The sequence below is a fragment of the Citrus clementina genome, unplaced genomic scaffold (genome assembly GCF_000493195.1).
Source record: "Citrus clementina cultivar Clemenules unplaced genomic scaffold, Citrus_clementina_v1.0 scaffold_4, whole genome shotgun sequence".
NCBI classification, from domain to species: domain Eukaryota; kingdom Viridiplantae; phylum Streptophyta; class Magnoliopsida; order Sapindales; family Rutaceae; genus Citrus; species Citrus x clementina.
Window position 1 is genome coordinate 21,269,886 of NW_006262274.1, and position 12,931 is coordinate 21,282,816.

At 33.1% G+C, this 12,931-nt stretch overlaps 3 protein-coding genes across 4 annotated transcripts; 1 reads left to right on the forward strand and 2 right to left on the reverse strand.

Moving 5' to 3' along the window:
- The first annotated feature begins 138 nt into the window (after window positions 1-138).
- Window positions 139-2,005, forward strand: LOC112098950. Of its 2 annotated transcripts, none has more exons than XM_024185908.1 (3): window positions 139-245; window positions 441-758; window positions 1,782-2,005. In XM_024185908.1, the coding sequence occupies exon 2, from the start codon at window positions 455-457 to the stop codon at window positions 749-751; it is 297 nt and encodes a 98-aa protein (XP_024041676.1). In that variant the 5' UTR covers window positions 139-245; window positions 441-454; the 3' UTR covers window positions 752-758; window positions 1,782-2,005. The 2 variants fall into 2 exon arrangements, with proteins under 2 accessions (XP_024041676.1, XP_024041675.1); XM_024185907.1 differs by having other exon boundaries at window positions 146-245; window positions 447-758.
- Window positions 2,006-4,450: 2,445 nt separating this feature from the next.
- LOC18043592 (REF/SRPP-like protein At1g67360) lies at window positions 4,451-5,934 on the reverse strand. The gene is made up of 2 exons (XM_006437969.2): window positions 5,535-5,934; window positions 4,451-5,083 (listed from the first exon to the last, which is right to left on the reverse strand). The coding sequence occupies exons 1-2, from the start codon at window positions 5,763-5,765 to the stop codon at window positions 4,622-4,624; spliced, it is 693 nt and encodes a 230-aa protein (XP_006438032.1). The 5' UTR covers window positions 5,766-5,934; the 3' UTR covers window positions 4,451-4,621.
- A 1,629-nt stretch (window positions 5,935-7,563) lies between these two features.
- Window positions 7,564-12,434, reverse strand: LOC18043593 (meiosis-specific protein ASY1). Its single transcript, XM_024185962.1, has 20 exons — window positions 12,349-12,434; window positions 12,186-12,254; window positions 11,969-12,061; window positions 11,608-11,734; window positions 11,424-11,493; window positions 11,248-11,289; window positions 10,717-10,845; window positions 10,514-10,627; window positions 10,390-10,432; window positions 10,256-10,297; window positions 9,901-10,025; window positions 9,728-9,740; window positions 9,541-9,617; window positions 9,324-9,419; window positions 8,833-8,983; window positions 8,661-8,737; window positions 8,511-8,568; window positions 8,248-8,411; window positions 8,009-8,146; window positions 7,564-7,881 (listed from the first exon to the last, which is right to left on the reverse strand). Exons 2-20 carry the CDS (start codon window positions 12,250-12,252, stop codon window positions 7,822-7,824), a joined length of 1,686 nt encoding a protein of 561 aa, XP_024041730.1. The 5' UTR covers window positions 12,253-12,254; window positions 12,349-12,434; the 3' UTR covers window positions 7,564-7,821.
- Window positions 12,435-12,931: the final 497 nt, after the last annotated feature.

The following is a 12,931-nucleotide window of genomic DNA, read 5'->3' on the forward strand; positions in this document are numbered from 1 at the left end:
AAGCTAACCAAAACAGTGGGCAAATTTGAGTACATGTCCAAATTAATTAGCCGGAAAGTTAGCAAGGTCCAATCAGCCCAATAACAAACCTGAAGGCCCAATTTGAGTGTGCTTTGGGCCGGAGGTAAGCGCAAGTCTACAAACACTTGCTTCATTTTCTGCTTGTGTGAATCTGTAGAAACAATCCTTTTGCCAAATCGAAGACGCTGCTTGCTCTGCTTCGCTAGTTCTGAGCTTAGAATCAGGTGTGCTTTATTGCTATTTATTTGAACTGATAGTTAAATCTTTAGATTACTTTCAAAAGCTATCAATTCTTGGGTTAATTGTTATTATTATATTTCGAATTTTCGGATTTCATTTTTGTGTTCACGGTCTGGGGTTTCCAATTTTAAAAATTCCACGATCCTAAATTTAGGGTGGTTTGAATAATTGATTGATAGGAATAGAGGTGAAGATGAAATTTATAATGGAGTTTGCTGAGAACATGATTCTGAGGTTGATGGAGGACCCGGAAGAGAGGGACAGGAAATTCAGGGAGCGTTTGTATGAGAGGAAAGATAGGTGCCGTAAGACTAAAGAGATGTGGAGCTATCCTCTGCGTCCCTACGGATTTTGGACATTTGAACGTCACAATTCCCAACTCCGTTGGGATCCTCAGATTAGCCAAGTGCCTGGCAGAAGGGACCCTTATGACGATCTTCTTCAGCACAGCTATGATGCCACCTCCACCTCCACCTCCACCTCCAATTGAATGCTAGGTTTGGTTTTTTGCACTATTTTGATTTTATGAGTCTGATTTTGCTTGCATAATGTTGTGGTTTTTGGTGTTTTGTGGTACAAGTATTAATTGAAGTTTGGTAATTGTGTCTGGATTCTTGACTCTAGATTTTGTAAATGTTAGATGATTTTGTTAATCACACTGATGGGTATTTGTGCTGTTAGATTAAACCACAGTCTCCCTTAGTGGCACAAATTTATATGATCTAGAGCAATGAAAGACACAGTTTGTCAGTTGTTTTGAGATGGTGCCTCTTATGGCACATTTATTAAAACAGTGGGCATGTTTAATTTAATTTATTTTCTAAGTGTGAGAATTTTTCAAGTTTATCAGTCACATATTTACCCACATTCATGGATACCCTGTTGTATATCTACTGGATTTGACAAATTCACAGCTGAGATTTAAACCCTTACGAAGATCTGACAAAACTTAATTGGACGTGGTGTGGACTTAAGACATTTTTATGATATATTACTTTATGTTTGGAGGATGTCATTGTACATACGATGATACGCAAACACTTTTGTAAAAGGAAAACTTGGGATGCCATCTTGTTGTTGATTGCCTTAATTTCACCATACTGTTAAATGACTTTAGGAGAATCCTGTCTAGCTTTTCGCTTTTCTTCCTTTTAACTGTTTTTAGATACTCTGGATCTGATATGGTAGGGCAGAAATTACATCTGTGTTGAACAATTATTGAGAGCATATGCTGTAAAGATTTGTGCTTAGCATATGCAATGAATGGGTCTATTCCTTTTTGTTGTCAAGCCTCATTAAGTGTTTTTTTCGCGTTGTTTATATTCTCTTTGATATCAAATTTTTTGGAAGGTAGTACATTTTCTTTTCATATGACCTCTAATACATCAAATAATGATCATGGAACAAGAAGTTATCAAACGATTGTTGAGGGCTATGGTTCAAAGAAAAAGGCTCTATATTACATAATTTTTAATTATGATTTCACAATGCTCACTTTTTGTTTTCTTTCATTGGTGTAGAAAATTCAGAAGTGAAGGAAGAATGATTCAGAACTTGTCAAAAGGGGAAGGTGAATTAAGCTGTTGTTATTATTATCATTTTTTTCTCTGGATTTGGTTGAACATTTTTATCAAAAATGTCTGTTGGGTCGTAGTACCTCAGTGTTGCATACTATTAAGAGTCTGAATAATTGTCCATGTTACTCTGCTATTGTGGAATGACATATCTTTTGGCATGCTATCCACCAGCTCTGAATGTTTTATGTTTTATGTTATAATTCAAAGTTCTGCGGACTGCTTAAAAACACTTCAATAGTTTCGCAAGCCCCATCTTGCTGTAATTGGTTTGATCAGCTTATGATCAAGCAGCAAACATGATACTCTTGGCATGCAAAAGTAGTTCCAAATCCTAACAATTCAACAATGATTATCAAAATCATGGCGTAAGTTATACATTTTTGCCGAAACCAACAATCTTCGATGTACGGATTCCTCTATGATGCTGTAAAGTTTTTTACAGCATCAATAATATATTAATTGTGAACTATTAGATCTAATCAATGGTATACAATATTTGTACTAAAAAATAATTTAAAAATAATAGTAATTGTTCAAGTGGGTGGATAATTTTTGTAAAATAATTGTGACCATCCTTAGAGTTTGAAACAATTTCACTTAAATAGTATATTTATTTAAAATTACTTTTCAGCCCTCCTTTAAATTTGTAATATGATAATCTCTTTTAAATAAATTTTTCAAAATCAGTTACCATTAAGTATAAAAATATAATATCAAGTAGGTTATTTAACACAAAGTCTTGTAATAATTTGTATTGTATGAATTTAATTACAAACCATTAATACCTAAACAATAATGATAATAGAAAGCATTGCAATAAACTATTTTATATGTGTTTTATTAATAATACTATATGAGTCACAACAAATGAGAAATATTTTATTCACCAATTATTATTGAAAAATATATATGTCTATATAACTATAGAGTGAGAAATATTTTGATTTAAATTTTTATCAAAAAATTAAACTATTTATTTCATGTAATTCAATGGTGGAGGATATAACATTATGAAATGTTGCTTTGACTTTTAATATCAACCACTAGACTATGAGATATTAGTGGCTCAAATATTGTGCCAAAATTTTAAGTTAAAGTATCCCAAACCATATCTTTATAATGGAAATATAAAAACATACAATGATTTTTTTCCTCATTTTGTCCATTAAATATTATTTGATGTAATATTTTATTTATTGATACTATTCATTATCATAATAAAAATAATGACTCTTCGTAGCATAAAAATTTTATAATTACTATCAAAGAATAACAATAAAATTATCTTTCATGATTCATAAACTAAAGTTAATTAGGAATATGTGTTAGATTTAACTTTTATGAAATTAACAAAATGACATTTGAAAATAAAATAAAAACAAACTTGTGAAAGTTAAATTTTATAAGGCTGAGATAATTTCCTACCATGTCAATAAAAATCTAAAAATATAAATAATTTTCTTTCACTTTTTTTCCCACGTAAATATTATTGGAGGCAATATTTTATTTATTGTCACTATTAATTATCATAACAAAAGTAGTGATTCTTAATAATATAAAATTTTATAATTACAATCAAAGGATATCAATAAAATAATCTTTCACGGTTCATAAACTAAAACTCATTAAGAATATATATTAGATTTAACTTTTGTGAAATTAACAAAGTGATATTTGAAATTAAAATGAAAATATATAGGCTTATAAAACTTAAAATTCCTATCATGTAAGGATATTAATTGTAAGATAAATATAAAGTTAAGAGAATAAGTATGTTAAATGGGTGTTAAAAATAACGCATATTTCATGATCAATTATATAATGGCCTTTAATATTATATAAAATAATGAGTATTTTAATATACAATATTAAATTTTATTAAAACATGTGTGATCAAGTAATTTTTATGTTACAAGCAATCTCAACAATGAGTTTATTGATGTAACTATGACATTTACTTAAGTATATGTACTTAGTTGTGTTATTTATTACTATTATATCATATAAAATTTTTGCAATTGCAACTTATTTATTTGATTTGTGTTAAATAACCTACCATTATATTTTATACTTAATAGTAACGGATTTTAGAAGATTTATTTAAAAAAGATTATCACATTTTAAATTTAAAGGAGGATTGAAAAATAATTTTAAATAAAATATACTCTTTAAGTGAAATTATTTCAAACTCTAAGGATGATCATAGTTATTTTATAAAATTATCCACCCCTTACACGTTTGTTAACCGTTTACCATTATTTTTATATTTTTTTTACTACAAACTTTGTTAACCGTTTACCATTATTTTTATTTTTATTTTTTACTACAAACATTGTGTACCATTGATTAAATCTCATAGTACATAATTAAAAATATTATTAATGCTGTGAAAAAAATTACTGCATCATAAAGGAACTCTCGATTTACTCTTAACATTATGAAAACATGAATATACCTCATTTCCGTTCAAAAGAGGAGGGTAAATGCAAGGTGAAGGTTAAAGACAGGCGGCGAAGAAACTTTTGTTGTCATTTTAGGTAGCAGAATAAATATTTACCCTACCCTCAATGTTAATCTGAACCGAAACAAACAAAATATTCGGAAAACACAAAAAACAGAATTTATGAACCATTTATCTCCATTCACATATGGGGAAAACCAAGTCTTAAAGGTCATTTACAGATTACAAACCATAGTGCCACCACCCGGCCACACCTTCAAGCCTAGAATTTTGAAAACCAGACCACTAGATGAAGCAAACTCATCAGACAAAAAGTAAATTCTTAGTCAGAATCTGAGCTTGAATCCTTTTCCTTTGCATCTTCTTTCTCTGGAGCATCTTCTTTCTTGGGAGCTTCACTCTGCTTAAAAGCTTTGGCTATGTCATCAATGGGAACCAAAGGAAGATAGCCAAAGACTGTGTAACCCTTCTTCGTCATCTCCACAACAAGATGGTTATACTTCTTGGACCACTGTGCAGCTGTGGGAACAGCCATATCTGCCATTGTGTGGAACAATGCATAGTGGTTTAGTTTATACCATGCTTTCACGGAATTTGTTAGCAGAAGGTGTTTAGACTCAGCAGCAGCATAATGGACAGCTGCTCGAGGCCCCCCGGTTTGGGCCTCAATCACAAGCTTTTGAGCTTTCTGTGATGCTGTTTCAATTAGACTATGTACTTGGCTGGCAACCCGCTTGGCCAAAGGGGGAGCGTGCTCGTCAAACTTGCGTGAAGCATCATCCACCTGCAGTATTATTAAGTTAATTACTCCTGTCATCTAGGTCATTTGCCAAAGTTCATTGCAGAAATCAAATAATCAGGGAATTCATAGTCACAGAGACAGCTCTGTAATGAATACATCAGAACCCAAAGAATAAAATTAAATAAAAATTGGATATTTTAGGAACCACAACAGGAGTTCTTCACTTCATATATTAGATTATAAATTCATAATCACACAAAATCAAATCTTATTTATAAGATCATGCCTAAAAGATCCCAAATCAACAAATTCCAGAATCCCAAAGCTAAGAAAAATCCGATATTCTCTCCACCAACGTTCAGAAGAACCCAAACCTCACAGGAACTATTTTGAAAAAATTATTCTAAATCTTAGAATGATGAAAATAAAGAAAGAAAATTAAAAAAAATAATTGATCTGGGGAGAATAAAACAAAAAAACAAACAAATAATACCTTCTTATCAAGAAAAACGAGGAGATCATCAGGCACGCCCTTGAATTTCTGATAAACAGGTCCCACGACGGCAGTCACGGCGCTTTCGACAGTCCCAACCGGCGAGCGTAGCGGCCCCGAGTTGCGTTTTGCGTAGTCGTACAAACTCGACACGCACACCAGAGCCTTAATCGCGGCTATCCTCATAAATCCAAGATGCCTCAGTTCCTGTTTCTTCCTCTCAGTCTCCATATCTTCACTGCGCAAAAGATGAATTATTCGATATTGCTTTTAGATCTCGCGAGAAATTAGCTTGCTATTGATTGCAGCGTTCAATAATATGTAACAAATCCAACATGTGAGGGTTTGGGGGGGGAGTGTTCGTATTTATTTTACCATCGGATGGAAAATGGAGACAAAAGGATATTTAATCTGAGTCGTCCGCGTGATCTGGCGGTTGAAAATAGATCCATTGTTTGGGTGAATGGGCCCCGATAGTGCTAGTGACTGTGAGGGAGATGGAAGTTTTTGATTGTGTGAAAGGTGGGGCCTAGCTCTTTCTGGGCGAAAGTAGAGGCTTCGAGAAAGACACGTGTAAGTTGATGACATGTGGCACGTTTGGAAGTATCTGAGGTAAGCTTCTCTGGTTAAGCGAAGAGCGATTGTCAGCCGTCAAATACGTTAGCTTTTAGGGGCTTTAATTTTAGGGTTCGGCTACGTTGGAATTCATCTACGATAGAAAATGAATTTCAACTAAATATATAAAGTGATAAATAATAAAAAATTTAATTATTATATTTTAAGATTAATATTTATTGTATGCAAACTAATAAGTATACAAATGGTGCTTATAAAAAAATTAATATAATTTTTTTATTTTTTAAAATTAAATTGATAATTTAATTTTTTTATTAATATCTAAACAAAAAAAAATTATTATAAAAGAGTGATATTATAAAAATAAGCTAAAAAAATAAAAAAATAACGATATGGGTATCAATATTTTAACGGCAGATATGTTTCGAGGCATTTTTAAAAATACATGGATTAAATGGATACTAATCTTAAAATACAGAGACTAAATGAGCTTTTACTCAAAAATTTATTATAACTCATTATTTATTATTTGTCACTTTTTGTGTGTGGCTGAGATTCGTACTCTACTTATGTGAACTTCAACATAATTATAGTCTTAATTTTAATTTAGCTATGATTATTTTGAAATTGTTTTAAGGTAGAGTACGAATTACAACAACACACACAAAGTGATAAATAAAAAAAATTATTATAACTTTAATTGTATAATTATAAAAATATGTTCTACCTTTAACCAGACCTTTTTAATTTTTTATGTAACATTTGCTATAATAATTCGTTCTTAGGTAGTGCAATACGGTGAGGAGTTATATGTTGTCGTAGAAAGAGTCATTTTTCATGATTACTTCTTTCTTAATTATTATGGAGCTATAAGTGATGTCATTATCTTATCTCTTCAAAAAGCAATTAATCTGTGGCATGAGATTAGAACAATTTAGGGACGATTAGTCGCACATTAAATCATATCTCTTTGAAAATATTATTATAATCATCAAATTGTAAATGCTAAAACCATGGGCCACGGCTACTTGATTTCCTAGCTGATTTGCTGTTAAATTTTCGTCAATTCACAATTCATATAATTACAAGCACTTTGTGCATAGTGAGTCGTGCATATTTATTTTTGTTTTGGTCCTTATGGAAGATAAATCAATGACCGAAGAAAGGATCGTGTGAAGCAGAGGAATAAAGGTGGTAATTTTCAAAATGCTGATGCTCTCTGATGCCGGCAAAAATTTGGAGTCATAGTTTGCCATTTGTTGCGTAGCACTTGGCAGGCGACGTGGGTTACGGTTCAGAGAATCTCCAAAGATCAGATGCCAAATCGTTGCATATCATTGAAAAGCGCATTACATATTTACATGTGCTAATACATGAAGATAAAAATTTTATTCCTCCCAACAACTCACAATCAGCAAAATTCCGAAGACAAGATTAAATATATCTTCGGGTCAATGAGAAACGCGCGTAGAAATCAATTTCCAATTAATAAAATCCATCACCATGAATAAGAGGATATAGAAGAATCAAAGCATTCGACAACAGGACAGCAGCAAGACTACAAAGAAAATGTAAGCCGTCACGAATAGGCATTTTCTGCCACTATGGTCTAAACAAGTTGCATCTTTACATTCTCATTTCCACACTAGTGTAAAATATGTTCACTTAACTGAGCAAAGGTGACCTAGCTGCGTGATCCACTCAACTCCTTTCAAACACACATGGCTAGAGATTTCTGACGCTTCACTTGCTGAAGAATCGGCTCCTTAACCTGTAAAGATGATAAAAGTAAAACCAACAAAATCATAGAATCACTATGTTTTTACTATTACAGGACATTTCAATCGGCAGCAACTTATTGGTATTCCGTGGTCTAAAAAAAAAAAGAAGAAACATACCGTGCTTGTTTTCCTCAATCTTTTATCTTGAGTAGATCTACTGCAGATAATATCGTCAACCTCATCACAATTATTTGTGCTTCCATTTGTTCTGATTTTCTCATTTCCTGGTGCGAAACTCTCTCTTGAAGCTACTGGCTGCACAGTTTCAACAATAAACCATCTCATTGAAATACAAAACCTAAAGAATAATGGAAAATTATCAGCCGATGTAAAAAACTTTTTGATAGTACGCTAACCCCGGCCCGGCTTGTGGGAGTGTTTCCGACTTTTGCCTTGGAGATAGCCTGCTCACTCCTGAAAGAACCACTTTGATGAATGTCAGATCTGCCCTTTGTGCGAGTGACATCAGATCCAACTGAGTGAAGAAGACCACATGTGGACGTGTCCATGTGCTTGCTTCCTGATTACAGAAGAATTGTTTTTAACATCATTACAACCACTAGATACTGAAAAAGAACCACATGCTAAATTCTAAATCTTTAAGGAAATGATCAGATACCAATTTTCCGGAATTCTTGGTGGTCTGACTTGTTAAGTGGTTCAATAGTTTCGACCTCCTGCTAAAAATGAACAAGATAAGGGAAAATTTATACAGATACATAAAAAGCATGTATTTATTTATGTTCACAGAACAGAGATTGTAATTTACCATAAAATCAATATCCAGTGCTTTCTTGACTTCCATAAGCTTTTTCTTGGTCAAAGTGGAGTGGATCACTCGTTTTCCTGTGTGAAATTAAGACAAATCAGAAGAAAATAAATTGCGGTAAGTCGATCTTCCAATATTATGCCGAGTAAGTTCTTAATTAGACAGCACTGACCAAGCCTACGGCTTCCTTTGGCTTCAACATAACCTTCTCGGATCATTTTGTCTATTAATTTGCGGACAGTTGATTGATTGGCTTCTTTATCCAACTTTTTCTGAAGCTTTGCTATGGTTACATAGTTCATTGAAAGAGCATAATACAAAGCCTGATACGACAACAATTTCAGGACTCAGGATACGCCATCTCAGAAAATGAATACCATTTACTGTTAGTATACATAGGTAATGCTGTTCTAAGTAGATAAAAAGGGATTGTTGAATTTGTCAATTGCATGAAAATAAACAGAGTATCAAATGCAATGCAAACTTGAATGGGCGGTTGAACTGCTAGTTTAAGTTCTATTTAGACAGTTGAAAAGAGGGAAGTATAAACTTTAGAAAATGGAAGGCAAGCTAGTTTCACCAAAATGCTTATTTATTAAGAGGGGAACATCTTCAATGAATTTAACACAGTTTACAATACAGCTTAGAGGCGTATATGATCACCTTCATGTATATCTGATCGTCTAACTGGGGAGATTTATCACAAAGTGTGACCCCATCCATTTCCTCTTTCACCAAGGCGAATTCATAATTAAATTTCTGATTTTGTAATTTACACAAAGGAGAGTGAGTCAAAAACAGGTAGCAGGGAGAGAAATTTGATTCACAACTAAATTAATTTAGAAAATTAAAAGGAGTGAGAAAGAATCACAGAAAAGACCTCTTGCTTGTTCATAGTGTATGTGTCCTTTCCACCTTTTGATAAAAGACCTTCTTTCACAAGCTTGCCCATTATTTCTGAAATGCTCAAGAAATCAAAATAGCAGAAAACGTGTTAAGAGTTTAAAAATGCAGCATTTCACATTTCTCCCTGTTCAAACTTCACATGATTGGGAATCTCCATTTACCTTCAGTCAATGCCTGCATTAAACCATTAAGAACTTACATCATCAGTTAAAAGTCATGAAAATTAAGATCAATGAAGAATATACTGAAATTATAAGCTAATCGAACGGCTATTTTCACAGATAATCGTTTTGTTGAAACAAAAAGTGGAAGAGGAAAAAATAAAATCTCTTACCACTGAGATGTCAGGGAAATTTGATAGAACATCAGTAAGTTCAACACTATGAAGGTGACGGCAGTTGATCCAGTCCTTTACTCTGACCAATTGTTGTTCATCTTCCTCAGGATCCTGAGTATTATCTGCACAGCATATTTACAAATCAATACTCTAAACTGGACCAAGCCCATAAGAGAATCTTATTTCCCCATTAATCACAAAATAACTTCAGAAGGATAAACCAAAAAAAAAATTTATCATGCAACAGAGTTCAAGATAATTTCATCCATTTTGACAATTTTAAAAAGTCGTCAAGTGTATGTCTGACTCTCATTATCACTTGAAGGATGCTCCAATCAACAGTAAAATGTACCTTCATCAACCATTCCATTGTCTTCTTCCGGCTGTTGCTTGTCTGCCAAGATAACCATTGTTACTTCCACTGGTGAGTCCCTCAACAAAATATTAGTCACAAAGAAAAAACAGCAGTTGTAGCAGTTGATTTACCAATTGGCGCTACTATATATTGATCCTCTTGTGGTTGGCTAACCTGAAATAAATAACATGCTTTCCAAACTCAATAGTCATTATGCACAAATTTGTAAAACAAAACTTAGCTTTGTCACTTCACCTCACTGTCAGAATCAGAAGATTCATCCCTTTGTACAGAATCTGCTCCTAAGCTCACTTCATCATCTTGCATATCATCATTTTCATCCTCACAAGGATCAAGCACACTCTTTACCTGTACATACCACATAAAAAGCTATGATCCAAACTTTATAAATAGCAGAACCAAATCATAGCACTTCCAGAAAAATCTTCATTCATTACCTTAAGAGCTAACACAAAATGCTTGCTGTTGACGTTCCCAACTTCCATTTTCAAAGGATTTTTGGTCCATGGATTGTGAGCTTCCTCCTCTGAGCAGCATCGGAAGAATGGAGGCTCATAATCCACTGGCTGTAAGGGCAGATAAATATATCTCAAATCTGTTTTTGTTTGAATATGTAGCCACTGAGAAAAGAGGAAAATTCTGTACTGTTTTCTTCTTGAATTAAATGCAAAAGATGCAAAAGTTCTTCATAAGCTATCAAAAATTAAGCACCTATGCATCTCCAAGGAATGATTCTATATGCAAAAAATTTGCATGCACCTTATATGCATTATCAAGCATACAACTGCTCAGAAAAATAGTCACACATGCCAACACAGCATAGAACAGCCAACACAAAAGTTCATATCCCATCTCCAATTCTTCAAATCTAGCAAGCTATAGGATCTTTTAACTACTATAATTGTAGTCACAATCCAAAGTACAAGTGCAGAAAACCAAGAGGTAAGAGGTCAGTTAAATGGGCATACCGTCACATCATTGTAATAGAAGAGCTTCATTAAAATAGTACGCTGAAACAAGAAAAGGATTTCTCATCAGTAAACATACCATCGTGGCTCAACTATGTGAAAAGAGATATAAAATCAAAATGCCAAGAGCATGCAACAGATCACGTATCATGCAAAACAAGCCTCCAAGTAGGTACCTCTTCAGGCATCCTATCCAGAGTTCTCATCAACTGAACCAGAGTACGGACCATCTTACAAGCAGAGCTCCTGAAATATTACAGACGTGGCAGGAATTAACAAAATAAATTCTTTACAAGTGTTAAAACCATACCGAAGTAGAAGGAAAACTGAAATTTGACACAGGACTAATGATCAAACTACCTCATCTGAGTGGTAGTAATTTCTGTGGTGGTATTACACTTGAATGTTCCTCCCTTTTTCTTGTTCCCAGTTCGATTAATATTCATGGAAATCTCTTGGCTATCAGAATCAGAATAACTAAAAGAAACTGCAATGGGAGTCGTGTTATAATCTGTCAATCCTCTCCCATATCACAAGAAGGGAAAAAAAATGAAAAATTTACAAATAAATCCGTCAACCAAGAACATTGCAGGGTGAGTAACTGTTATTCAGCCAATCATCTATAGTTAAATTTCTTCAATTTTACAGTCACCAATCAAACTACAGAAACACACTGCCGGTGAAATGTGCAATTAAATTTAGAGGCATGCAGAAACCTTACATGCATATTCTTCAATCATTGGGCCTTCAACCGCTTCACATACACAGAACAAAAGTGTTTTCAGATACTTTTTCTGTAGTGCATCATAAACACCTGATTAAAAAAATGACAAAAGCAAGTAAAAAAATTAGCCTCAGTAAACAAAATAAGACAAGAAAAAATAAACAAATTGATGCAAATAGTCAAGTTTATGTAGCTGATAAATTAATCAGCTTGCCTTTCTCCATCCAATCAATTAATCTACGTGACTCTGCATCCATCGGCATCAACTTCTTGATCTTCATCTCTATAGACAAAATTTTAAGCAAATTTTAGCCTCCAATATTCAGATTATCAGCCAAGCTTAAGAGCTCTGATAAACAAATCATAAACAAGCTTACCTAAAGCAGGAACAGACTTATCATTGAAGTAATTCTCTGGAAAAAGGCCTCTTATGTAACTAATGTTGAATATGGCTATGCGAAGTAGGTTCCTTGTCTGTCAAGATTGAATTCATTAAAAACCAATTGAATCCAGTGTGTTTCACATAATTGTTAATGATTCCACAAAAAACTGTAATCAACCAGTGGTAAATTTAAGAAACAACATTTCGTTTTTCATTTTTCACCAGAATTTAAAAGAAGAACACATTGTAGACCACGTTTTCTCACAACAGAAATAGAACAGAAGCAAATGAGCAAATCGATATTATTAGCAAGCTAGATCTCTATAAATTAATTCAAGTGAGCTTAAATTTTAATTCCGATCTATACAAAGTGTATCTTCTTCAGAACCTCTTAATTTAATTAAATAATGTCCTGCCAATCACCAAACAAGAAAAGAGTTTGATGTTTGGCTAAATTTTAATCGGAGGAAATTCAAAATTAAATACAACAAACACCAGATCTAATTAAACACGAATAAATTTTATACAGCTATAACAATTTAAGGGCATGAATAAAAAAAAAAAAACAAGTTGGGTTC

Coding starts and splice junctions, on each gene's coding strand:
- LOC112098950 (XM_024185908.1), top strand. CDS start 455: ATGAAATTTATAATGGAGTTTGCTGAGAACATGATTCTGAGGTTGATG.
- LOC18043592 (XM_006437969.2), bottom strand. CDS start 5,765: ATGGAGACTGAGAGGAAGAAACAGGAACTGAGGCATCTTGGATTTATG. Junction 5,084..5,534: donor TCGTTTTTCTTGATAAGAAG/GTATTATTTGTT, acceptor ATAATACTGCAG/GTGGATGATGCTTCACGCAA.
- LOC18043593 (XM_024185962.1), bottom strand. CDS start 12,252: ATGAAGATCAAGAAGTTGATGCCGATGGATGCAGAGTCACGTAGATTA. Junction 10,298..10,389: donor ATATATAGTAGCGCCAATTG/GTAAATCAACTG, acceptor TTATCTTGGCAG/ACAAGCAACAGCCGGAAGAA. Junction 8,569..8,660: donor CACTGGATATTGATTTTATG/GTAAATTACAAT, acceptor CATTTTTAGCAG/GAGGTCGAAACTATTGAACC.